The following is a 26717-nucleotide window of genomic DNA, read 5'->3' as shown; positions in this document are numbered from 1 at the left end:
AGTTTGCTTATGTTTTCCTTATTATTGTATTGCATGCTGTGTTTTGTAAGTAAATCTGTTGCTATGCTTTCCCTTCTTTCAGATCATCTGCTCCAGATAATTCAGTTTTAGAAGAGATAAAAGCCAAGTTAACAGCAGACATCGACAACACTATGAAAGAATATAACCGCGTCAAGAAAAAGGTTTGTATTGATTTAGTTCTTCTTACTTATATTATGAAGTACTGGTACGCTATTTGTTTTTGTATTGAATATCCGGCTCAGAACTTTAAAATATATCTTTAGTATTCTATCTCTAGGTATAGCTTACTTTTTTATGCATGTAAGAGTAAACCTGGATGCAGACAGTAAGGCAAGATTTGGCCAGCATCGGAATCAAACTGGATCTCTCAAAAGAAGCACAAACATTGAATAGATTATCTGAACTGACACATGATAGAAAGAATTGGCGTGGCATTGTTGGGCGCGTCGTGCAGTATTAATTGCGTGTGACAAGTGTTTATAGAAGAAAAATATAGTAAAGCATGATTTGGCGAAAATCAATCGACAGAATGTTTTAGAATTTTCTATTGAAAGTTATAGTTTCATCAAAACCGCAAAAGATGATCCAAAAAAGTAACTTTAAATTATCTTAGACAGGGTTTCCATATGAACATGAATTCTTTAGATTTAGATATATTAGAAGAATACTGCAGAATTGCTGCTTATACCTATGATTGTTCGAAGGCTACCATTGCCCTTGTAATTTTCAGAAAACCCAAGTAACTTTTTAAGACCATCAGATCTTTTATGCTCTAAGTGAGACAGAAACATCTCTAGATGAACTGTTTACAAAGTTAATTCTAAACTTGAAACAGCTTTCTCATGGCTAAAATTTCAAATGAGGCATGCGTAGACTTACAATCTCAATTGCGATATGAAAGGTTCCCTGTTACCATAGCATCGTCTCTTATTTGCTATATTGATGCTGTGGGGCAAATCCTAGAGGCCGTCGTTGAATATTTTTCTGTTTTTTTTAAAGTTTCAGTGCAATGAGCTTACTCAAAGTGAACTGGATGGTTACTGCAAGAAATTTTCGTTGACAATAACTATGCTGAACCAGCTCATTAACAACTTTCTTCACTGCTACGAGAGCGATTTGAGGCATTGGTGCAATCGCCCTAAAGTTAAAAAATCTGGTATGTAAATTCTAAATCTTATGAATCATCCTGCAGTTATAAAAAGATGAAAATTGTCTTTAATTACCTTAATCTCCTTGATTTTTTTATAGTATTGGATGCTGTCACGCGATCATTTTGCTTCATTTTATGCGTTACCTTGTTTTAAGAACTTTCCTTCTCTCATTTTTGTGTCATCTTTCCTAACAGTTACCGCAAATTCTCGAATTAGCCCCCTGGGGGCTAATTTATTTTTGATATTTTTGGATAGGGGCATATTCGAGGGGGGAGCTCATACGAGGGGGGCTTATAAAATTATTGTAGACATTATCAAGAAGACATTGTTAAAAGACCTCGTTTATTTTAGTAGAAATGTCTTTATGAGCATTTCATTAATTACTACCAAAAGTATGAATTTGTTGTAGCAATTCAATAACCGCCAAAGGCAACCTCAGATGACAAAAATCATCAAGTGAAGGGGTCAATTCGAGAATTTACAGGAGCAGTAGGGTTTATTCGAGGGGGGGCTTATTGGCAATTTTTAGTTCTAGGGTGGGGGCTTATTCGAGGGGGTGCTTTTTCGAGGGGGAGGGGCAATTCGAGGATTTACGGTATGTATAATGTATTTCTTTCAATGGCTCCATAACTATTTTCCTCGTGTAAATGAATAGTCACTATTCTGTTGCCAGACATGAGAAACGTATATTATACCGGAGTATAGAATTGTTCTAGAAGCATTTTATATGTTTGAGCTCATTGATTTTGCTGTTCTTCCATGTCGCCTTGCTCGATGTTTATTTTGTCAGACCAGGGCTTTATGATAAAACCTGTCGTTAAACTGCTTCATTTTGGCTATTTTACATACTTCAAGAATTGACTGGATTAAAAAAGCATAGTTTTTTTTCTACAACAGTGTTTCCAAAATTTTTGTCTAACGATTATAAATATAATATTAAAATAGATATAATTGTGAACCCTTCTTTTTCAGGACTCGGGCCTGCTAGCAGAACGACATTTGAAATGCTTGCGAGTCATGGCGAGGTACTGAGTTATTTCTGGTGTCCATTTCTTTATCTGTTTTAAAACGGGTTCTTTGATCTAGGTCTTGCGGTTCTCGTAAACACGAGGCTGTCACCTGACATGCTAAAAAGAGAAAGGAAATGGTATTTCGAAGTGATTCAAATTAATTTGAAAAACCCTTCCCGTGATCATTTGATCTTGCTATAGAAACAACTAAGTATGAGAAAAAAGATGAAAAATTCAAATGTAGTTATTTGAATTATCGTTCTTCTTGTTTCTCACATTAGTTACAGGTAACAGGTTATTTATCAAATTAACGAGCTGATGCTGTTAAATTTTTTCCCTTGAATACCTTTTTGAAATGGTTTATCAGGTCGAGCTGCCTAACAGAGATTCTTGCTCCTAATTTTCTGACTAATACCTAAAATGTAGACTTTTTATTGACCAAAAAAGTGGTAACAAGTATTTATATTGTCAATGTTGATAAGGATCGTATACTGGAGCAATTTCTAATGGTGTAATTGTCCTTTTCTTGTATGGATTCGACCCTTCTGAATCTCTATTTAAGAAATCAGAGCGCTTTTTGGTCTTATTCACTAACAAAATCTTTATTATGAAATTTATAGCCATACTCACATTTAGTAGAAAAATATAATTGAGTTTTGTGAAAAAGTCAAAGAACGTGTCAGTATTTTTTCTGTGGAGGGAGTTTTATTTCAAAATATAAATTATGCCCGCAAGTTGGCAATAAAATGCTAATATAGCCATTTGTAGGTTTGATGGAAGGGACTGAAGTTCATTCTACGCCCTGTTGCGGAAAATGCTGTTGTGTGATAATGCTAAATTTCATGTTCTCCGTGACTTTCGACATTTATTTTGCTTGCTTTTTTCCCATTTTTATAGAATCAGGAGGGGGTTTTCACCTTTAGATTAACCGCATCCACCAGTTGGTACATACCTAATTGCAAGTAAATTGAAATTCGAATCGAGATTTATTAAAAAAACGAAATCAAATGTTGTGTTGACCGTTTGAAACCCTTTTCAGTTGTTTGAGCAAATTGAGTCATTTCGCTATTCCCACTCAGCTTTGGAGAATAATATTGCTAAAGATATTGGGAGCAAGCAAACCGATCCAGGTATCAAACTTAGCGAATACTTTTTCTAGCAATAATGAAAATATTTATTGTTCTTTATAGGTTCTTCGTTTTTTATATTCGGTTTTTTCATTCAAAATGATCAGAGTGTTTTAATTTCACTACTCGCATTCTCTTGAGCGCTTTATCTCATCTCATTTTCAATAGAAGCATTTTCTGGTGCCTTTCTCTTGAATCAAGGATTTTTCGATGCTTAATGTTATTTACGGAACCTGTTTTGCAGATATTGGCCATGATGCACTAATGAATCTTCGGCAAGTACTCGATATATTGAGAGATTCTCAATCCAGGATTGATGACACACTGTGAAAAAAGATATATAACCTGGCAGTTTTTGTAAAAAAACAGTAAGTAAACTTCATCCTTCTCACATTACATAAAATTAAAGATAGGCGATGGTGTCCTTGCTTAGCAAGAAATTTTTGAGCGCAAATTGTTTGTACGCAATTTGAAAAGGCTGCTGATCGTGGGTTCTATGGAAGCCAGTTTAGTTTCAGAGACCTAATAAGTAAACCTGGAACAATTTTCGCATCTCCTCCTTCTCAAAGTCTATTTACGTTGCATTCATTGTTCGCGCATAAGAAAGTTTTTTACTTCCTGCCTTTACGCATGACGTAATGGGAGACGTCAGACAGATGCCTTCAAAATGGCGACGTTGGGGAACGATACCAGCGACTATCGAACCACATTGCAAAGGTATAATTGTAAACTTGCAGAGAATATTGACGCAAAAGTGATTTTACCATACATGAGGGATGTCATTGATTCATATCAAATTGACCAGGTTTATAGAGAAGAAAACACATTTAAGCAAAACGAGAAGTTGTTGGCGGTGGTAGCCAAGGCTGGGCCTAACGGGTTTCTTTCTTTTATGAAAGCTTTAGACGTCTCATATCCACATTTAGCAGCACAAATACGACAGGAAAAACGCCACGTCACTGAAGCAAAACCCGTTCCGTGTCTTCATCGCCGGATCGCTAAACAACAAGGTAGGAATACCGACCAAAAAGGAACGTTTTTAACTGGCCTATGCATTTTGCCAGCAATGCCCCAAATGACGAAGTTCTAAGACCGATCTTTGCGATATTTTGAAAAGCAGCAGATTTAATTTTAAATCTCTTTTTCAGCATTCTATCAATAATTTATCAAACTTCAACCGTTGCTGCATTTCAATGATTTACACACATTATCAATAAATTTTCGAAGTACTAAAAATATTGAAAGCAATGAACATGCTTTCATTTAACATCTAAATGTTAAAAGAAAGGGGGTTTGATTGGTTCCATCTTATAGTTGTGCTTTTGGGACATTGTGCATATTTTTTCATTACCAATAATAATTATGAGCACCTTTAGTCCTAATCAAAACCTGAATAAAGGCATAGTATTATGACAATTACTCATTTTGAAGAGGAAAGGCTTAGCCTATAGCTCCTCGACTCTTTTGACTAGGATCAAAAATATTTGTTAATAGCCCATTATGTTATTGTAAAATACAGCACAACAAACTTTGACCCTTTTTTGCAATTTTACTTTAGATCATGATGTTAGGCAAGCACAAGTTAGAACGGATTTTAGCCACCAGTTTGCTTTAAGGAGAGACATTCAAGTCAGACAGCTTGAGACAGAGATTCTTTCAAGATACAGAATGAAACTGCACAAAATGGATGCCAACAAGATTGCATCACTTTGTGATTCACTCAGTAGCAAATATCACACAGAGACAATTAATGCCCAGAAAACACAGTTCCAGAAAGCAGAAAAGCTCCTTGATATACTGATCAAGTTAGGTCCTCAGGCCTTTGAAGAGTTCCTAAATGCCTTGAGTTCTGTAAACCCTGAGCTAAGCTCTCCAATTGTGGAGGAACTACACAGGCGTCATATTATAACTACTGTATAAGCACAGTATCCAGTTTTAATTTAAAACAAAAAGATATTGATGTTGCCTTCTGTTTACTTCTATTTTTGAAACTGAAGTAGATACCAAACAAGGAGGCTGATAATTTATAGAGTCTGTCTACATGAGTATGTTTTCAAATGAGTTAGTCTTTTCAAAACTGTCTTTTACAACTCCATGTTTTCAGCTCCTAGCAAATCATTTAAAGCTTAATGATTTGAAATTGAGATGGAAAACTTTTGATTCATTTTTGTTTAGATGAAAACACAGTTTTTGAAAATATATCCACGTAGATATGACCTTATCACTATGGGCAAGTTTGTAAATATTGTATTTATTTAGAGCATAATCAAAACGGCACATTAGTGGAATTTTTCAATAGCTGTAATTTTATAATTATTTGCTTCCCGATGCAGGGTTGTTAAAGAGATCAGAATGGTTTGATTGTTTTGGAATAACACCAACCTGCTGAATATTGTCAGAAATTTCTAATTTTACTGTCCCTTTCTTTTGCTTAAGTGTCAGATGAAAATATGCTATATCTGTATTGAGTTTCTGTCAACATCACAAAATATATTAACTTTCCTGTTCTCGCCCTACTTGTAAATATATGAAATATAAATGAAATACCTATAGAATCATTGTTGTCTTTTTTGCATCATGAATTGGAATAGTGTCAGATTTTGTCTTCAAGGTCTATAATATGCAGCATTGTGATCTTTGTCTCAATGTAAGAGACATTATTACATCATCAAAATTAATCAGATTTACTTCTGAAAATACCATAGCTCAACTAGAGATTCAATTGGAGAAGCGTGTACGTCTAATATCTGAGTACAGAAGAAAATCTAAGTGAGAGGGAGAATTAAGTGTTTAATTGGTTCAGTTCCTTTGATTAGAGTGTTTAAATAATGACCTTGCATTGTTGCAGAGTCCAAGTGAGAAGACAAACTCTAGAATGACAACAAAAGAAGGGCCTTGCAGTATGCAATGTTGCACCTTTTTATGTATGAAGAATGAGTAAATATAGGAGTAGGGGACCCTGTAAGTAAGTAACTAACTAACTAACTAACTAACTAACTAACTAACTAACTAACTAACAAAGTGACATAGTCTCTGTAACAGGTTCCCATTTTCCTCTAATAAGTGTCCCGCTTTCTATTGCTCACAGCTATGAAATGATGTTGACTCAACATCATCAGCAAGTCAATTTTGCAAATTTTTATTATGGTCGTGCCAAAAGAGAAGTTGGCACAGTTACAAAGGAAGCCGCAGCAAACAATCCAGCAATTGTGCACCCGTACAATGGAAGAAATGCCTATTGTGGGAATTTAGGTCTTCTATTCGATAAAATTTTCAATTATTGACAAAGCTCTTTGATACCTCTGCATAATCACGAACCATTATGAATGAATGCAAATGGTTGTGAACCAGCATTGATCATCATGAAGCAGTGTTAATCATCGTTAATCATTGTGAGTCATAGTAAATCTGCCAAGGTCAACATGAATTGGCTCAAATGATCATGCATCATTGCAAATCGCTGTAAATCAGCATGCCGTAAACGCTCTAATAAGCCCCCCCCCACTTTATTAGGCCCTATTACCATGCCAAAATTTTAAATAAGCCCCCTCTCTATTAAGACCCCCTCTTTAGCCTCTGATGTCAAACAAAGAAAACACCTATAATTTTTCTTTATGAACATCTTCATAGCAAAGCCCAATCCTTCTTGCTACCGCTCTTTACTGAGCTCATATTACATACCAGACATCTTCGTACATAGCCATTGGGCCCCTATGTTTCATGTTTTTAAGGTTTGCTATTCTACATACGGATTCAGCTGATGAATGCTCTTAAAGTAATTTGTGAAATGCTCCTAAGTATCTTATGACAGTAAACTTTATTGCATCACTTTTTTATCTTGATGTGAGGAAACTGAACATAAAATGAGAGAATGGATACATAGTTTCAAAGACATTCATCTGATACAAGGGTTACTTGATAAAGAATTTGATTTCCTAGGCATCACCTCTCCCTCTTCAGGATGCTTTTATAAATAAATGTGCCCAACCATTTACTGTTAAATGTACTCCATGGATAATTTAATTCTTCACTTTCGTGACTACCTTTCTCCTTACTGTCCACTTGTTTCCAAGAAAAACTGAGGCATCTTCCATCAGCATTTCTTTGACTTGTACAAATTCACACAGTTCTGCACCCAAGAAATTCTTGTAGCTATTTATATAATCTAGATTGATCTAGAAACATTATAAACAGTACAAAATCTATAAATATTTGGGGCTCAGTATTCTTTGCAAACCACCTAACAATAGAGAGCGAGCAGAAGGACATCAAAAATCATTTTTGTGGTTATAATATCAATAATGCTAACAAAATTCTTCATTACTTTATTCTATATTAGATGGTAAGTTAATCGCTAAAGAGCATTGTATTACTTGACTATGCAGCAGAGTTTCAACTACAAACTTAGATATAAGTAAATGCGAGTGCATAAAATTTATAAACTAGACAGCATTTGCCAGTTACATTTTAAAAATCACATTCAACACATTTTATGATTAATGATTGATAGTACCTGGTATATGATATCATCAAATTGGGTTGAATATGAATAAACAAAGTAAGTTTTTTAAAAAATGGGTCTAATAAAAAATTGAAAGAAACCAAGATTCTCAATGATTTAATAGCAAGGAAAGACAGGTCGCTTACAAAGCCTGATGCTAAATCCAGTTCATGGAAAACAATTCTTATATATTACAGGGAAATAAGTTAAGACAATATTTTTAATTCCTTTCTATAACTTTATACATGCTAAAATACTGAAAACTGGAGTAACAATTGTATTGGCTGTAATGTAATAGAAATATCTATTAAATTTGTGCAAAACACAACTTAATTTTTATCATTAAACTACAAATTTTGTAAGATCGTAGCAAAGACTGTTAAAGTGAAATTCATTCTTAAAGTGAAAGTCGAATTGTTAGGTATTATTCAAAACTTGAGCATTCATAAATTTTCAGAGTTATAGCAGTTGCTTGGTGTGAATTTTTACCACAAATATACTTGCAAAATTTAGCAAAAATGTAAAAATGAAACTAAATGGGCTGATGCTTCTTTAATAAAGGAGGGGAGCTCAGCATTATCCTTCCTAGTGATAGGAGATATTGTTTTGGTTCATCACAAAAATTCTGTTGAAGTTTCCTATTAATTGCCTTGTCCTTCAATTGGGATGACCAACACCAAGAGCATTCTTCTTTGCAAGCTTAAGAATCTAAAATTGAAGATTAAAGAGTTTTAGCGATGAACATATCAACAAAATGCCATGAATATTTCATTTATTAGATACAAAAAACATTTGCAATTTACAAGACATTTGCTATACTTTTTCTCATTTTGTGTGTAAATAAAGAAAAAAGTAAGCACTCAGTTAAGTAGATGCTGTTAGATGCTGCAATGTGAAATAAACTGTGAGTTCAAAATCCAGAAGTTATCATATTGCATGTAACAGTTTGGACCAGGTACCAATTTGAGGATACTCTAAAGTTCCAATTAACATTCTCTTCAAATGTGAGGAAAGAAACTGATTCTAAAGTCATGTGAAATTCAGTCACATTAAAGGAGAGAGTAAACCCAGATAGGCTGAGTCACTTTTTGTGTGCTGCAATACTTTTGTCAGATTTAAGACTGACAACATAAAGTTTGAAAACAGGTTCAATCAACAACCTGTTTTTAAAAATGGCTGTGAAAATCACATGAAACCCCTTGCAAAAAGCAAAATACCCCTTGCTGCAGACACCTTAATCATGATTCAGTGCCTTCAAGACATACTTCCACATATAAAAATATTTGCAAAATAAACAACAAAATTCCTTTGATTGTTTATGTTTTAATTATTATGACAATTTACCTAGAAATAATGTTTAACTTCTGTTTATTCTCACCAGCAAAGTATTTAAAGACTTTACCCTCTTCATTTTTGTATAAGTCCCTTTCTGAAATGTCTCACAAATAAGCTGCAAAGTGTATATTTTGTTCCTTAACTTAAAATCAGAAGATCTATTGCTGTTCTTTAATTTTCTTGTCTCTAATATCCCGATAATTCCTCTGCTAAGATACTATTCTTATATCTGTCAGTAATGAAAATAATATTCGAAATATCTAAGTTTGATGTTAACCTGTCGTGAGCATTTCCTTTCACTGTATAAGGCATTCTCCTTTGGTTGTTCTATCACCTGTTGACCTCTTCTGATCCAGTACTTGTTGAACATGCTCTTCATCATGAGCACTGTAGAAGAAGATAATTATCAATTCATAGGATAGTAAGTAAATTGGAAGACAGTAGTATGACTTGTTTGATTGATTCCTAGTTTTGACCAATTGGCAGATGCAAAACTCTCACCTAGTTGCAGAGCCTTGGAAAGAAAACAAAATTTTTCTGTATACACAAGTAGAGATCATTTGTTTTGATGTCAATAGATTCCAAAACACCTGAATGAAAGATTTTTCAACAAAGAAACTATCCAAAAAACCATTTTTTCTGTCAACTTTGGATCAGCATCTGGGTATAGATTTTCTGTTTACTGATACTTTTTTCTGCTACTGAGAAGTGTTGGGCAAAAAGTATTTTTTTCTCTATGTTTAGCATGCTTTTCTGTGCTATCTTCAGGCAATAATTTAACCTAAATGATCATGTACTGTCTGACAGCTCTTTTTAAACTAAGTATCTTGCAGATAGCTAATTAGGACGTGCCAAAAATTTGATCATAGTATCACATGTCACAACAATTGTTTTAATAGTGGATCATGCTTATTTATTGAAAATATTGACTGTAAAAGAAGACTTCAAATGTCCAAATTTCTACGTTTCCCTCTCTCTATCACTTTCCATTGCTGTTTATTAGCCAACTTATACGTTTTTGTTGAAAATCACATATTTCAAAAGAACTTGCATGATATCATTTGGAGCCATAAAGATACCTTTTATTCAAGTCCCTTCGAAATATTTTAAAACAGCAAAAAATTAAAAGGCTTTTATTATTATCATAACATGAAATGCTTTAACGTACCTTTGTTGAACTTGGGTGTCCTCAATCTGCACTAGCTGATCTCTTTGCTTTACTAGCATCATCAATTCTGACAAAAGCAACTCCTCCTTTTGTTTTTCTTCATCTGTCTTTTGCCCCTCTAAAAAGAAAATCAAAATAGACATTGAACTTCTTCTGCTTTAATTAGTGAAAATTGCCACTTTCAGAAAAAATAGGAACCCATAACTGAATTAAGGAAAACTACTTTAATCTTATAAGAAACATTAAATACTTCAATATTATTTTGCAATGATAAGTTCTGTTCTGATTTGAAATAATTTTTTTTTATCAGGTGTTAGAAGTTGAAAAAACTGACTGTGATGGTCAAATGTTAACAAGAATTCTCAGGTAATTCCATAAATTCTACTTTGTCTATCTAGAAATAAAAGCATCCAAAACAGCTTTTTCTTGTCGTGATGTTGTGTATGTAAAATTATGAATTCATCAAGCATTTGTAATCATTCAAGATCTTTATAGATTTTTGCAATCTATGAATGCATTAAGAACATACAGTTCTTTATGTCAGCCTTGTTTGACAATCAAAGAAGACAGACATACCATCAATAGACATAAGTCCACGAAGCTCTCTGTTGATCATATCAGAGCGCCGTTCTAAATCATCTCCTTTCATTCTGTACAAAGAAATAAAACAGAAAAATTCCAAATACAGTCTAAATTGCTCCTGGTATTATATACTGCATCCTTTTGGTTAATTGATGTCAATAAAACAAACAATCAGCAATGTAGCAACAACAGGGGGTTAGCTTCTATCAGATAAATATAAAAGCTTGTATGGCTCCTTGACCTAAAGCCACTTCTCCAAACACAAAGACCATCCTTTCTCCCATTAACAATCATCCTTCAACCAGATACATTTTTGCTATCTACTCACATTAATGACAATTCTTGCTGTCTTCTCAAGAGATGATTTTTCTTATTGACCAGGCTAAACCATTCTTGTAATAGGTCCTCTTCTTCCTCCTCTTCGCCTGAATAAAAATATCGAGCTGGTCTCAATCTTAAAGAGTCTTTATCTTAAGTGTCCAAAGATTTTTGGTCTTTTGGATGAAAAGAAAACTTGCTTGTTAAACAGCAAAGAGCATTACAAGCTTTCAATTCTTACATCTTTGCACAACAGCAAACAATACGTTCGCTCTCTGCTCCTTGGTAGAGAGATGAATTTTCGAGAAAGAAAAAGTTCATTGAACACTTAAAAATAGCTATGAAAGCTGATTTGGTCTACAAAACCAAAAACAGGATATCCCTGACCTTCTTTGATACTTTGTGCATCATTACTACTCAGAAAGGTAATTGCAACACGGCCCCGGAAGCACCCTTATCCCATCCTTCAGCTCTCTAACAAGAACTGCCAACTCTAGACTTGATAAGAAATGAAAACATGCAGTCTAGCAGGAAGCTACTTCTCTTGGCTTGAAGTGGTACTTATATTTATCAAATGTAGTATTACAGGAGAACAATAGTTTAATCCAATACCCTCTTTCATGGCGTTTCGCAATTCCTTTTCTAACTTTTGGGCAACTTTGTCCAGTGCTTTTGCCTCTTCTTCCAGGTTTAAAATTTCTACATTTAAATATTCTCCAGCCGACATCAAATTCTAAAAAAAACAGATAACTCAAGCTTTAAAAATAAAATATGGTTTGCTCTAAAATTCATAATTTTCTGAAATATCCCAAACCCCAAATAGTTGTCTATAACTATATGTCTATAACTGTCTTGGGTGTTTCTTGGTTCCTCATCTTGGCTGAGGGAGGTACAAAATTTTTCCACCATTCTTAATCACACTTTTGAAAGTATAAATATTTCGGGGTTGGTCAGCCTTAAGGGAAAGGTCTCTAATCACCAAGAATGTCATAAGACTATCAAGAGGTTTATTTGAATGCTTTGGTGACAATGTTTTTTTTCAAAATAGGGGAATGGACAAGTAATAACAAACAATCAGGTCACTTGTTGTTCTTCCTTTTAAGACTAAAAATGATATTACAAAACAAACAAAGCTATGGCCATGTTTGCATTTGTGCACTAGAATTTGAACTTACGACATCATCAAAATCGTCTTCTTCATAAGTTGCCTCTCCTTCCTACAAGAATCACAACAGGACTTCAAAACATTGTTTTTTGAAAAAATGTTTAAACTGGAATTGTTAATGGTATTGACAAAAATTATTTACTAGCAGAACCTACAAAAGATGGCATTCACAAAGAAGCTGTCTTAAAAGACGCGTTTCGAGTTTGTGAGAATGAAAGATTCTGCTGAACGAACTGCGTTGTCTGGAGAACCATATTAAATTCGTTACACCCCAGCAGCATATGGTCCTGTCGCTTTCATATTACGAACACCAATGTAGAACTCAACATTGCTGAAAACCTGCAATCCACAAGATTTTTTAGTCCATGCAGAGCTCCATTCTCAAATGAATAGCTTCTGAGCATTTCTCAAAGAGTCTTTAAAACTGAGGTATTGCCAGCAAAGACAAAATTAAGCCATGAAAATGACAAGTAACATTATAACATCAATAAGCCTTAAAAGTAGCTTTTTAAACAGCAAGCAACGCTGTACCATATCTGGAGATGACGTTCTGTTGTCCAAGCTTTCTTCTTCAGCCAATTTCTTTTCTAATTCTTCTTTTTCTTGAATTTCTGCCAACTCTGCAGCCACTTCCGCAGCTAAGTTATAGAAATGATATTCTTTAGATTAAAACAAAAATATTATCATCATTAGATTATCAAAATCATTTAAATAATAATTAAAAATTGCATTTGCACAACAAATAAACAGCAGTGCTTAAGCATTCACTGGGACTATTTTCAACAGATCACTAAAAACTTTTTACTACTCAAAAGTCCAACAAACATGTTAGTGTCACGTGTCACACTTCTATCAGTTTTCAAGCTTCACGTGTCGAATGATGAAGACTCAAAATTTCTATTCAAGCAATTAAGAGCTGTTGAAACTCGGCACCTCAGCACTGTGAAAAAATACCTTACATTTTCACATTGCTAAGTATGAAATAATGAAGAAGCTGTTTCGAATAGCTGTTTCCATCATCTTTAAAGGTCATAGTCATGCATTAGCCAAAAACAAATTATAAACACAGTACAAGCACATCCTGACAACTTGACGCTATCATAACCATGCGTTGCAACGTGTCAAATGTAAGTTATAGGATCGATGCGATGTTCAAAAGTTCTTTATTAGTACATAGAAAAGCGTTACCGTTTGATCACCAAAATATGCTAGCTTAGCATCTGATAATTCCTCAGCCTGATAACTGGAATTCTTCTTTATTCGAGGATTTTCCCCATCTATATTTACCCCGTTTTCGACAGACCTTCATAAATCAAACCTTAGTCAAGTTTTTGAATGTTAGCTGTATAATTTTCATCCACACTTGAATATAAACCTGGATACGTCACCTTCAACCACCAAAACCTTTTACTAATAACGACGTTGTTTTTTTAATCCTGAAATGTTGTGCGACCAGAATAATGTGAATTTTTCCCCTTTATAATTATCCCTATTTTGAAAGACTTTTAGTAATTTTATTTTTTTCTCGTTACTTTTTGCTTGTTGATTCAGTGGCTGGAAAACAACATTTGCTATTAACCATAGATGTGATTGGTCGGTATAAACCTGTCAATTGGCAAATAACCAATTATATCTCTTCCCGGACCAAAAAAATACATTTAAAATCATTTTGAAGCATGCACTGAAGATAATGCTTTTCAATGCTCATAGATAGCCTTCTGCGAGCCGCTTAAGAATGTAATATCGGCTGTGGGTTTTGTGTTAATTGTAATGTGTAATCCAAGTTTTGTTATGACGTCGTGATGATAAAATCATACCAATGTCTCTAGAGCGTCGTTTTGATTCGAAGCTCATCTCGAAGGCTTCGTATGATATCTTCCTTGACTCAGCATATGCCTGTGCTTCTGCAGAAGCAGACATCTTGTACTTGTTCGGTGTGCTTGTATCAGTGGGTCTTGATGGAGTCACCGGTGGACTGGTTTCGGAAGAACTGCTCCGTGATTGGCTGCTTCGTGAATGGCCTAACGTATCAAAGCTTAGAGATAAGTCGGTGATAAAAGCTGGATGGGTCAAGAGTTTCAAGCAAGGAACGTAACTGTGCTCACGTTCCAAAGATCAAATGAAATTTATTGGCCCAACAAGCTGCTTACCTTCCTAAGTACCTTATTGAAAAATCTAAAATCTATTGTCTAACAATCGAAAATTGAGGTTTAAACTTAGTGGCCCTTCTTTTGTCTGATGACACAGCAAGTTGTAGTCATTCATCAAATATCGATGTTTGCGATAAACTTTGTGCAATTCATTACAATTTATTACAGTTGCTTGAATGAATTTCACAAATTGAATAATCACTATGAATGAAAAGTTAAAAAAGAAGGCGGTCTATAGTTTGCCAAAGGTTACTGTACAAAGTACCCCGTGATTGCAATACTTAGAAGCATATAGCAAGGTGAAGCAACATACGGTGCTCAAAGCTACGGACCCGGTACCCAATTTTACTTCTGGGAGGATGGAGGCACAACTTGTGTTAGCACCTGCCCAAAGAGACTGTTAACAAAGGTGGCAAATGATTGTCACGAACCACAACCATTGGATCAGGGGCACTACACCTAAATGACTACATAACTAATCCGGGAAAATGCTCGATACATGCAAACAGATATCAGACTAATGAACATTTTGAGACCCGAGAACCGGCATCTACAAACCTGATTCGACAGAAGGTTTCTTTTCCTTTAGAAAATGTCTGGGTGATAACTCCTTAAGAGTCTTCTTTTTAACCAAAGTAAATGGCGTCGTTTTAAAATCCGTTGGCAACGAGTTCTTTCTTTCCTGACCATTTTGTTGGGTTTCTTGCTCTTGACTCCCCGAGGCACTCTCTGAAGCCTCACTGGCTGCAGTTTGCTGTTTCGTTTTTATGAAATCTGAGTTTCTTTTCTTGGCCTGTTGTAGTAATTTGCTTGCTTGTTCACGGAGCATTCGTTTGCGGTCCTCCTCTTGCTATAAACAAAGAAACCAGATGAGCTTAATCTGCCCCTTTTAAGTACCACTTTTAGAGAGTAGTTACCACAGTAGTGAAATAGTTTAGTTCAGGAAACGAAAGTTCCCCTTTGGGTATGCGTTATATAAACTAAAATGAATTAGATCAAACTGGTCATTTTTACAGTCTCAATTTGTTGTTGAAAGAGCGAAAGGTATTGAAACTAGAAAAATAGTCGATTATGAAAAGGATGCGACTGAATATCATTTGACTCAATTTCTCTGCACGCAAGACCAGTATCTGAATACCTATGTGATCATCATACAAAAATGATTTGAGTGACCTGAATACCTAAGTGATCATCATACAAAAATGATTCTAGTGATCTGAATACCTAAGTGATCATCATACAAAAATGATTCTAGTGATCTGAATACCTAAGTGATCATCATACAAAAATGATTATAGTGATCTGAATACCTAAGTGATCATCATACAAAAATGATTTTAGTGATCTGAATACCTAAGTGATCATCATACAAAAATGAATTTAATGATCTGAATACCTAAGTGATCATCATACAAAAATGATTCTAGTGATCTGAATACCTAAGTGATCATCACAAAAATGATTCTAGTGATCTGAATACCTAAGTGATCATCATACAAAAATGAATTTAATGATCTTAATACCTAAGTGATCATCATACAAAAATGATTTGAGTGATCTGAATACCTAAGTGATCATCATACAAAAATGATTCTAGTGATCTGAATACCTAAGTGATCATCATACAAAAATGATTTTAGTGATCTGAATACCTAAGTGATCATCATACAAAATGAATTTAATGATCTGAATACCTAAGTGATCATCATACAAAATGATTCTAGTGATCTGAATACCTAAGTGATCATCATACAAAATGATTCTAGTGATCTGAATACCTAATTGATCATCATACAAAATGATTCTAGTGATCTGAATACCTAATTGATCATCATACAAAATGATTCTAGTGATCTGAATACCTAAGTGATCATCATACAAAATGATTCTAGTGATCTGAATACCTAATTGATCATCATACAAAATGATTCTAGTGATCTGAATACCTAAGTGATCATCATACAAAAATGATTTTAGTGATCTGAATACCTAAGTGATCATCATACAAAATGATTCTCAACTCATCACACAAATACTTTATTAGAGCAAAATGTTCATTGTAAAACAAGTGCGCCTAAAGTGGTACAACAAAGAAAGAATACCACTATGTGAGTTAATCTTTAATAAAATTCAGAAATAATGATAACTATAGTTTGATAATATTATCATGGTCTAAGAAGATGATACAGTTATAATATTTGTTCCAATGGTAGTATATGTTATCTGATTACGACAATTGATAAGCAAGCTGTATTTATCAACAACAACCGAACAAAAAAACTTGTCATACCTAACCGCGAAATGTTCCTTTAATGATGAAGTTGATAAAATGAACGAGCATACCTTATCTAATTTTGTTTTCAATTCTTCGTCGCGCTTCTTTTTCTCGCTAAGAAATTTTCGAGCCCGTTCGCTGTTCTCCTTCTGCTGAATTTCATTTTGCTGGAAAATAAAATCATCGCCAATGTTATCAGAAATGTAATCCTTCTATTCTTTTATCTTATCTAAATAAAAACCTTCCCTATATCTACGATCTCTGCTTGCTGTCACCATATCTACAGTTTTGTTATGATCAGCTGATGGATTACTTGCGTAGCTGAAAAGACTAAAGTCTGAAGGAAGAAAGTGATTCACAAGCAACGTCACAATGTTTATTGGTATGGTTATCGTGAAAGCTGCTAAAACCGCAGTCGCAATTTGTTACATAAACGTTCCTTTATATTTGATTGGTTAAGAAGAATCCAGATTATTTTCATTAGATCTGTCCATCCTGCTTGAGATTTTCAGAATCAAGTCTTTTTTCATAAAAAAATTTGGCCAAAAGATATATAAAAATGTGGCGTATTCGACAGAAATCAAATTAGGGATAAACTGCAGGTAAGATGTATAACATATTGCAAGAGACTCATAAAAAAGCCGCCTTTTTCACTTTGAACGCAAGGATTAGAATGATTGCTTGAAAGGAAAGCAAGGAATTTGACGATTAACAACAATACTTACAAATCCCAAGATTCGGCCTGATGCCATTGATTTTAAATACGAAAGCATCTTAGCAGCAACAAAGCTTTTTTTTGAAAAACTTTCTGAGACAGTCTTGACTAATCAACGTAAGGGAATATTGCTTTACTGGGAAAATTTTGTCATGTGCTAGATTGCTCAACAGCGCCAAAATGGAAGCCCATCGAGCATCCATTATTTATGACGTTGCTTTAAAACTAGGTTTCTTTTATCATAAAATCTAACCCACGCACCAGAACATCTTTCCCAAAGAGAGCCGCTGACAATTTAGGTACTTGCTGGGAGAATTACGAGATATCTACTGAGGGTTATCTCACAGTAACTTGAGATATAAACATTTCACACAGCTTGGGTTTTGAGCTAGAAAAGAATTATTTAAAATTATAGGTTTACCGTTGGACTCGAACCTCGCTTTTAGATTCGTACCCTACGAAGCAGAGTCTTCTCCGAAGCACAAAACCATTTTTGTTTATTCAACGTCCTTTACAAGCACTTTAAAGGAGGGTTTCTTAACAAAGAAAAGGCTTTATCGTAAGCAAAGGCAACTTAAAAACGTAGCCTGGCTAGGCCAACTTTTCTTAACAGTCAATCATCGAGATACTAGTATCATTCAAGATAAAATGAGCAAATCTAAAACATACAACAAGATAGACACAGATACTTAAAAGTTTAGGTACGAAAATCAAGCATTAAAAGTACCTCTTCGTTGTCTATGTCTTTTCCTGCCTTGTACTTTGCATCAAGAATAAGCCTTCTTGCCCTGTCTCGAATAACATCAAGTCGATCCTGTTGAATACAAAAAAACTACATAAACAAACCACATTATTAGAGCAGAAGGAATTGCAAAGCTGGGGATATGAATATAGACTGTGAATAGGAAAAGAGCATTGTACATGCCTCTTGTAAATTCAAGAGAAAAATCTTCTAGTATTTTGTTTAACGCCGATAAATATAGAAATTCCTTTACGATCCTGGTATTGCTACGTTTACTTTGCATTCGCATGAGTCAGTTTAATTTTGAAATCCGCAGATGATATCATAGAACGTTTATTATTTTCAGCAAAAAATGTTCATTTCTTTGAAAAATATAGGCCTGCCTTGCAAAACGGTATTCCGGTTAAGACCCTCGTCCAGATTTTCAGTTGTTTAAATTTCATAGTAGCAATATGTAAACCATTTTAGATTTCAAACCTTGTTCATATTCTGCATCGAAGATTCTGACAAAATTCTTCTGTTTCCCTGCTTTTCTAATTTCGCTATGTCTGCCTTTTTATTGCTAAACTTGTCCTCACGAGGAAGACTACTGCTTGATCTCTCAGGAATATTGCCATCTGGCTTTCTATCTTTGGGAATGACAGCTTGGCTGTCTGTAGTCCCTCGGTGTTCAATGAAAACTTCAGAGCTTTCGACATCCTCCTCGTGGTCCTTTTCTGTGTTCCTGGCACCAGAGCCTTCTGACTTAGCGTCAGCTGAATTGCATTGTTGTTGTCTGAGTGCAGAAAAAATCGCTCTCACCCCAGCATCCATTTGAGTTTCGGAAGGTTTTGAGTTTGAAACATCACCTTTACTCGTTCTTTTGTTCACCGGGACTTCTTCTTGGATCTGAAACATAAATTGGTTTTGTAGAAAATCCATAACAGGTGTTTAGATATTATCAATACAAATGACAGAGGACATTTTTTTATGCTTTCAAAAATGTGTACTATCAAATCTAAATTTTCAAAAATGTATACTATCAAATGTATGACGTACTTTTGCAAACTTACTTTCAACGAAGGCAAAATTACCAATAAGTAACAAGTGGATTCTGCTTCAACAAGTGGATTCTTAACTTTGTAAAAACGATAGGTTATACCAGCCATTTCAGTATAAAAATCATGTTTCGAGACATTCATATAGCATTATTTAATCAAGCCTACATAAGTTCTTTCTTCTTTAAATTACCAAAGCACAGTTTTTTTCTAGCTAAACATGGCGCTGTTAATGGCATAAATTAAGCTACCTATCAAACTGTTATGTTTCGTACCTCTTCAGTCCTGCACTCATTCTTCTCCACTGCAAATTTATTTAAACTGTTACTATCGTCCCTATGCTTTATTTGAATGTCGCATTCATTTTCAAGTTCCATGTTTCTTTGCACATTTTCACTTATTTTATAAGTATCAGCCTCTAATGACATTTTACTTGTCTCCTCATTTACCTCCTGTTTTTGTAAATCCGTTACCTTTTCAAATTCTTTTTCCTTTTCTAATTCCCTCTGCCTCTCTTTTTCCTTCTGATTTCTCAATTCTTCCTGCTTTTTCAATTCCTCCTGCTTTTTCAATTCTTTCTGCTTTTCTAGTTCCTTTTGTTTTTCTAGCTCCTTCTCTTGTCGCAATTTCTCGTCTTCTAATTCCTTCTTCCTTTTTTTCTCTTCTACGACATGCTCTTCCTCCTTTATCTTCTTATGAATTATTAAATTAAGCATTTCATCTTCATCAACTTCTTCAGTCACTATAACACTTCTCTCTTCCTTTTCTTTAGATTTGGGCTTTTCATCATAAGATTTTGAATCTGTCGTGTCTGGCTCATCTTCCTCAAAAGGATTCAAAGATTTCGTAACAACTTTTTGCTGCTTCGACACACTGCTGCTTTCGTTGCTACTTTTCGACTCTGAAGCCTTTTTAGAAGTAGCCTTCTCGGGGGACGTGTCTTTAAAACTAAATTTTTCAGATGAGTTTGACTCTTCTCTAGGGCTATGAACAGGCGAAGAAAAATTATATTTGGACATCAAAGCACTGATGCTAGACGCAGTAGAATCCATACTTTCATAGGAAGTAATGCGAGGGATTTTACTGCCGTGTGTATTAAAATGAGTCCTTATTTGATGGAGATATGTCATTACAGTGAGTTTGTCAGGAACAGGCGCCAAAACCATGTCACTTGGGTCTAACAGCTTGGGTATTCCGAGGTATTCAAATCCATCGTAGGCCTAAATGAAATTGAACATTATTGGTCATACGAAGCCGAGATGCCGAATAACTGACTGAAAAGGGGGTGGATTTTGTAATTTTTAAATTGTTTTGACATTTGCCTTCCACTATTTTAAATCTAAAGGATTACTCTACAACAGATACCAAATTATCAAAAAACAAGGGATAGAGACGTAGCAAAAGGTAGAAAAAGGGAGTTTCTAAAACAACAATAACAAAACTGAAAAAAACTAACCAATTTGTTGTTTTCTTTTATGTCATGAGGCGACAAAGAGGAGAAATCACTAAAAATGAAAAAAGAGAGTTTAAAATTGCATGAAAAATTGAAGATGGCAATACAAACATGAAGGTAAACAAAACTTATCATGAAAGCGTGATTAAATCTATGACAAAATTGGATCTGTCTCCATACAAAAAAACCATCGAAGGTCATTCTGAGCCATACTGAAATTACAGGATAATACCAGCGCTAATTACCCTCATTTATCTTTAGTTAATGAACGTGGTAGCCATGAAAGGATAAAATAAAAACATTATTGCTTCTTACATTAAGTCAGGGTGATAATGATGTAAAATAGCACAGAAGCCTAGGCCATTTCGCCATGATGTTGTCATGTTTGTCAGTTTTACGCCCCTGTATCCGCTAGTAACACTCTGGCACCACGCTAAAAGCAAGAGAACAGTGAAGTGAGATAAAAATAAGTTTATTTGAGACAGACAAAGTTTGTTGAAATTTTTGTACAAGAAAAAATTTTATTGATGTAAAAGGTGATGAAGATTGTTTATGCTGGCTGGTACAATAGCCTAAAATGATAAACTACTTTATAACATTTACTTACCTAGCAAGTCTGAATCTGGTCCGCGTTTTACGGGCTGCTTTGTCTACCGAAAGGAAACATTAATGAAATTATCTTCCCAAATTTTCTTACAAATTTTGTCACCCAGAAAAATGAAGAAATTTCCAGAAATAGGCATGCTTGTAGAACATGCTTTATCTCTTCCAATTACATCTTCACATATTTTACATCTTTAAAAATTGTGAAAGCAATTACATACTTAACCAAAATATCATATGAAACGACAGGCAGGAACACCGCAAAACGACAAGAAACAATTTAATATAATACGAATAAATCCGATATGAATTAACAAAATGTGAAAATCAAATCATGAAAATCAATCATGTATACGAATATTTTGCACTGGAATATGGGGCTTCATCTGAGTAAAACATAACAAATCAAATTAAACTTTTCCACGGCAGAGGACCGGTGAATCTAAAGGCAAACAAAAGCAAAGGGAATTTTCAATATATTGATATCTTACGTTGACGTCTGGATTTTCACTTTTCTTAGCCGCTATCTTTGCCTTTCTAAAATTAAAGTATTTTATTTAACAACTGATTTCAGCAAGATACTGTCCATCAGTCTTTTACGCAGTATAGCACATAGAGGCACATCCACTTATAGGAATATTTCTATTAGGAACCGAACAACCAAAGCTCTGGTGTGAAAAAGGTATACAGAAATCGTTACAGCCATTTGAAGTTCAAACATACTATGATCACTATAAAATTCGACATTAATTGTCCAACATAGGGTTGATTAATAAAAATGCATGAAGAGATGTCTTTAATATAGGAAAATGGAATAATATGCAGTAAGAGCCAGATCAGAGCACTTTACATGATGTATACTTTAAAACAGTTTTCTTTTGCAACAAAGAACGATCCTACCTTTCTTGAATCATCCTGGTAATTGGACTTGACTCTTGAGCTTGTCCCTTACCTTGGTACAAACAAAATGCACATAACAGAAATCGGCCAATAGGTATTTGATATTGATTTAATATGTTATATAACAGCAAAATACAGTAAAAATGTGTATTTTAAGAAGTTCATAAAAGAAATAATAGATAATACTACTATTGCTCTATTGGCAAAAGTGATTATATCACATTGGTCACACTGATACGCAAAAAGATGGTTAGGATACCATTTGTTACAGAGCAAAAGAATCACTTTGGATTTGCTTTGTATAGTCGTATTGCCAAAGAATACACCAAAATCCTGTATCAACCTTTACAAGTGCTTTGTTTTGACAAAAAAACATTGTAATCAATACTTGTGAGACAGGGTAACGGAGGAAAAGAGGTGCAATACAATTTTGGTAGGCGTTTAGAAGAATACCCATTGATCCTCGAAATGATCCAAATGAAGCACCACTGCGACGTTTGGCCATGTTATCATCTTCAAAGTCATCATCAAAGTCATCAAAACGATCATCAGCCAAACTGAGCATGCTTGCATAGCTGATCATGTCATCATCCCTTGGGGTGTACAATTGAATGCAGAGGTCAAAACACTTTCAAAATAACAAAAAAATCCATTATGTAATTATTTACACTCTTACAATCACCAAATAATCATATCTGGATATGATTTCCATTGTTCCATTCAACTTGAAACCCACAACTTATTTCTACATCAAATCAGAAACTTCTGCCAACAATTAGATAAGGTGCTTACGTTGCTTTACCCTCTCTGAGAAGGACACACGACAAGCCAAGCTCCAGTTGACAACTTTTAACTTTGACACTGGCAGGTTTGAGATCCAACTGTACTTCATGGGTGTATGGCTCAATACTGTAGTAATTTGCCATATCAATGCTAAATTGTGCCATAGGTTTCCTTCGTCCTCCTGATGACTCCTTGAAAGAATGGAATACTTTTATCATTTGCTATTAAATACAGGGTGTTTTTTGAGTGATTAAGGTTTTTTTAATCAATTTTTATAAATGGTTCTCATACATCTATTGTGATGAGAAACAAGCTAGATGATTTGTAATTAAAATTCTGAAGACTTGAAATTGATATCAATTTTCATCCCTATCTATACAGAAACATTCCTGCTATAAAAAGTAAAGTATGCAATCAATTACTTCTATTATCATTAAACAAGGTAGCAAAAAGGAACATTTTCTTCACTGTTTTTATAGACTGGCCAACAGTTTGGATTAACTAATTCTTATGACTGTCCAAAGTAGAATTTTTGGTAATACTTTACATAAACTTATCAATTCTGTAATTACATTTAAGATACGAAAAGCCCAAGCAAAAGTTCGCAAATTGTGTGAATACTTACATCCATTACAACAAATGTCCATTCCTTAGGCTCAAACTTGCTATCAGGTTTATCTTCCTAAAAATTTACATGTCATTAGAGAATATAACAAAACTTCAACATAAACTAACCAAGCTAACTAAACCTTAAGACCAAGAAGTTAAGTTAAGTTAAGTTAAGTTTAACTTAACTTAAAAAGTTAAAAACCGGTTAAAAAGTTATGACCAAGAAATTAAGCAGGCTATCAAAACACTAGAACAAGACGTAGTTATTATGAGAGAATGGTTTCAAAATAATTATATGAAACTGGGGACAAATGCCATCCAATAAATTTTGGTAAAAACAACAATGACACATCTTTGAAAATAGATAATACGATAATTAAACCTAGTAAAGAGCAGAAAGCTCTTGGTATAAGTGTTGATAATAATTTGTCATTCAAAGGACACATACAATTGATCTACAAAAATGCCAGCCAAAAGCTAACATGCTTTATCCCAAATTTCCAGCTACATGGATGGTAAAAAAGTAAAACAGACCATGCACGTCTTCATTTTATCGAAATTTAGCTACTGTCCTTTAATTTGGATTTTTTTTGTGATCGACAGGTAAACAACAGGATAAATAGAATTCATGAAAAATATTCGCGTCTTGCCTATGATGACTATGAATCAAACTTTCAAACTCTTCTTGAAAAGGACAACTTTGCATCTATCGATGATAAAAATCTGCAGTTGCTTTTTACAGATATATATAAAACTATACATAATCTTAACCAAAGTTTCATGAAAGAAATCTTAGCTGAAAGAAAATCATGCTATAATCTTAGAAACATATCCCGAATATCGCTATCATAACCAAAAAAAAATGGTTATGGTATAGAAAGTGCAGCCTGTATGGGATTCAAGCTCTGGCAAGAGCTTACAAATGACATTAAAACATCTTCTAGCCTCTTTTCAAATATTATTTTTCAAGTAGATTTCCTCATACTAGAGGAGGAGGTTGTGAGCCACAAAACAGGTGAGGCTGTGAAGTGGGAGAGTGTTCAGATTTTTGCAAATTTGGAGATTTGTAACTTATGTTTAAAAGCAGGGTGCTGGAACTCATGGAATAGTCTGTTGAGTCTTGGTTGATCATTTGCAATTCAAATCAACACACCAAATAACTTACAGTCTTATTCTGTCCACCATCTTAGTCAAAACCATAAAATCTTTGCATATTTAAAAGGAAAAAATGCAATAAATCATGTCATAACACCTTGTACATGGTGACTGTTATCTCAATATCTTCTGGTTCAGTCATGATGATAACACCTCTGAATGGATTTGCAATGCCTGACTGAAACTTGTAAGATCTGCTGTATTTTTTTCTGCTCCCTCTTGTCCATAGAACACAAAGTTTGTTTGGCAGCCTGGGTGACAAAAAAGTTCATAAATATTTTATCATATAAAACTCAAAAAGAGAAATTTGAAGGTAGAGTAAACAAAACAAAAGTTTAACAGAGATGATAACAAGAAGGTCAAAATCTTAGAACAGCAAAAGAAAATGCCAAAAGTTGTGCATGTCAAGGTTCTAAAAGCTGGTTAACCTCCACACCAAAAATGATATTTTTCATCAAAGAGAAATATGAAGGACTTCATAAGAAATTCAAGTGTCAAATCTCCTCCTATGTAACCATGAAATGGGCCAAAGTAACCATCTTGCAGATTTTTACAATTAACAACCATACCAACATCCTAGTCATAGACTAATGATGAACAAATTCACAAGTTTATATGACAAAGGCTATTAGCTGACTAGCTCCAGCTGTGGCCAGTTGTGTTCCAATTCTAGTTATATGTTTTTCCATCGTGCTTGAGTGCAAGCAAAACAAGGCTTGCTTAAAATTAAAATTAAAAGAGTTGGGACAATCCTGCTCATCACTTTCAGAAAAGCTCTATTACACTCTTTGCTATCACTGAATCAGAAATTCATATCTTTTCGACAATTTTATTGACCCCCTAGACTCAAATGTGTTTAAGGGCTCTTAACCAGGAGCAAATGTTCAGCGAAAATGAAACATCTACAAAAGTCGTACTATCAGACAGCACCAGCTGAAGAAGTTTTTGCATGCATGTAAGTCTCGTGTTTTAGTTATGGTCTTGATGGTTTGGCATGGAATGACCTTTTCTGAAAAGATTAATGAGATTAGCTTTTAAGAAAATTTGACAATTGAAAAATTTTGGTCTTCATAATATATATTTTTATAAAGAATGATTTTTTCATGTATTTTGAGATCACCATTAAGCCCAGCATGTAATCTGTTTCTCTTTGACAGAAGCTTGCAAATAGATGAGAGGCTATACAAAGAAAGTTGTACAACAGAAATGCACAGTTACACTAAAGAAATTGAAATGGACCCAGTCATATGTCATTGTGCCATCTTGGAAAACCAGTCCATGTCAAAGATCTCTGACAAAGCATACAGGGTTTCAAGCCTGGCATTAAACAAGGCATTTTGTAAGTATTAGAATATCACTTACCATTTCTTCTCCTTTTTGCACTCCAAGTTTATCGTTTCAAGGGAGGCAATAAACTGAAACTTTGATGCCCGTTTGCCAACTCTATTTATTCTTTTCCAAACAGAACCCATTATTTCTTGATTTCAATAAATCGTAACCCTCCCTCTCATAACTTACAAAATCTGTCACAATGCTGAAGGATTGTATCAGCATTAAATGAAATTCATTGCAATTTGCAAATAGACAAAACAAAACAACCACTGAAAGCCATTCAAATCCCCAAAAGATTAACAAATCTGTAAAGAAGTCAAGTGTTACAAACTTTTCACACCCAGATTTTAATGACAAGAAGAGAACAAAATACTGAACGTCCGTATATGCCTATGGAAAGCGAGGCCGATTTCTTCAAATTAGAACTTGACAGCAACTTTCAAACGCTTCTGAGATCGCAGTTTCCCAGAAAATAGAGCATCTGATGTGGTTCTCCGCTACCGCATTTAACATAAACAACATCAAATGAAATGATATGGTGGTTAGTCGCTGCACGGCTCTCAGTAGCAAAAGCTGCGAATTTGT

The 26717-nt window shown here is 34.3% G+C and overlaps 3 protein-coding genes across 7 annotated transcripts in view; 2 read left to right on the top strand and 1 right to left on the bottom strand.

Annotated features, from left to right (window-relative positions):
- LOC135693815 (HAUS augmin-like complex subunit 7) overlaps positions 1-26043 on the top strand; it is a 33910-nt gene extending 7867 nt beyond the window's left edge. Inside the window, exons 7-13 of one of the 3 annotated variants that reach the window (XR_010517038.2) lie at positions 83-182; positions 1021-1177; positions 2145-2197; positions 3222-3312; positions 3554-3677; positions 10624-10679; positions 25958-26043. Coding sequence is in view for 2 of the 3 variants with exons in the window: in XM_065212391.2 (XP_065068463.2) it covers positions 83-182; positions 1021-1177; positions 2145-2197; positions 3222-3312; positions 3554-3639 (487 nt within the window). In the remaining variant the exon portion in view is untranslated. Of the gene's footprint in view, positions 1-82; positions 183-1020; positions 1178-2144; positions 2198-3221; positions 3313-3553; positions 3678-4867; positions 5868-10623; positions 11831-25957 lie in introns of those variants that run through there. The other 2 variants (XM_065212391.2, XM_065212390.2) reach the window with 2 other exon arrangements.
- LOC135693812 (EH domain-binding protein 1) lies at positions 7588-26302 on the bottom strand. Of its 2 annotated transcripts, none has more exons than XM_065212384.2 (24): positions 26163-26302; positions 24898-25051; positions 23662-23718; positions 23046-23227; positions 22707-22846; positions 22254-22305; positions 21845-21890; positions 21358-21400; positions 21066-21183; positions 20754-20802; positions 19573-20517; positions 18738-19148; positions 18246-18332; positions 16872-16970; positions 15087-15378; positions 14196-14399; positions 12910-13016; positions 12389-12430; positions 11826-11946; positions 11224-11320; positions 10890-10963; positions 10314-10431; positions 9423-9532; positions 7588-8518 (listed from the first exon to the last, which is right to left on the bottom strand). In XM_065212384.2, the coding sequence occupies exons 1-23, from the start codon at positions 26270-26272 to the stop codon at positions 9442-9444; spliced, it is 3639 nt and encodes a 1212-aa protein (XP_065068456.2). In that variant the 5' UTR covers positions 26273-26302; the 3' UTR covers positions 7588-8518; positions 9423-9441. The 2 variants fall into 2 exon arrangements, with proteins under 2 accessions (XP_065068456.2, XP_065068457.2); XM_065212385.2 differs by having other exon boundaries at positions 19771-20517.
- LOC135693819 (phosphatidylinositol N-acetylglucosaminyltransferase subunit C) overlaps positions 25040-26717 on the top strand; it is a 12866-nt gene continuing 11188 nt past the window's right edge. For both annotated transcript variants that reach the window (XM_065212399.2, XM_065212398.2), the window contains exon 1: positions 25040-26139. In XM_065212399.2, the coding sequence (XP_065068471.2) occupies positions 25893-26139 (247 nt within the window). In that variant the 5' untranslated portion in view covers positions 25040-25892. The remainder of the gene's footprint in view (positions 26140-26717) is intronic.

Source organism: Rhopilema esculentum, chromosome 11, assembly GCF_057945365.1.
Source record: "Rhopilema esculentum isolate cy_ngs chromosome 11, ASM5794536v1, whole genome shotgun sequence".
Classification (NCBI taxonomy): Eukaryota; Metazoa; Cnidaria; class Scyphozoa; order Rhizostomeae; family Rhizostomatidae; genus Rhopilema; species Rhopilema esculentum.
Note: the sequence above shows the minus strand (reverse complement) of the source record. Positions and strands in the feature narration are given on the sequence as shown.

Bases quoted from the DNA above. Each gene is read 5' to 3' on its own strand.
- LOC135693812 (XM_065212384.2), bottom strand. From the start codon at position 26,272: ATGGGTTCTGTTTGGAAAAGAATAAATAGAGTTGGCAAACGGGCATCA. The intron at 25,052-26,162 runs GTAAGTGATATT...TTTGTCACCCAG, and splicing joins TGCAAAAAGGAGAAGAAATG to GCTGCCAAACAAACTTTGTG. The intron at 21,891-22,253 runs GTAGGATCGTTC...CTTTAATTTTAG, and splicing joins ACCAGGATGATTCAAGAAAG to AAAGGCAAAGATAGCGGCTA.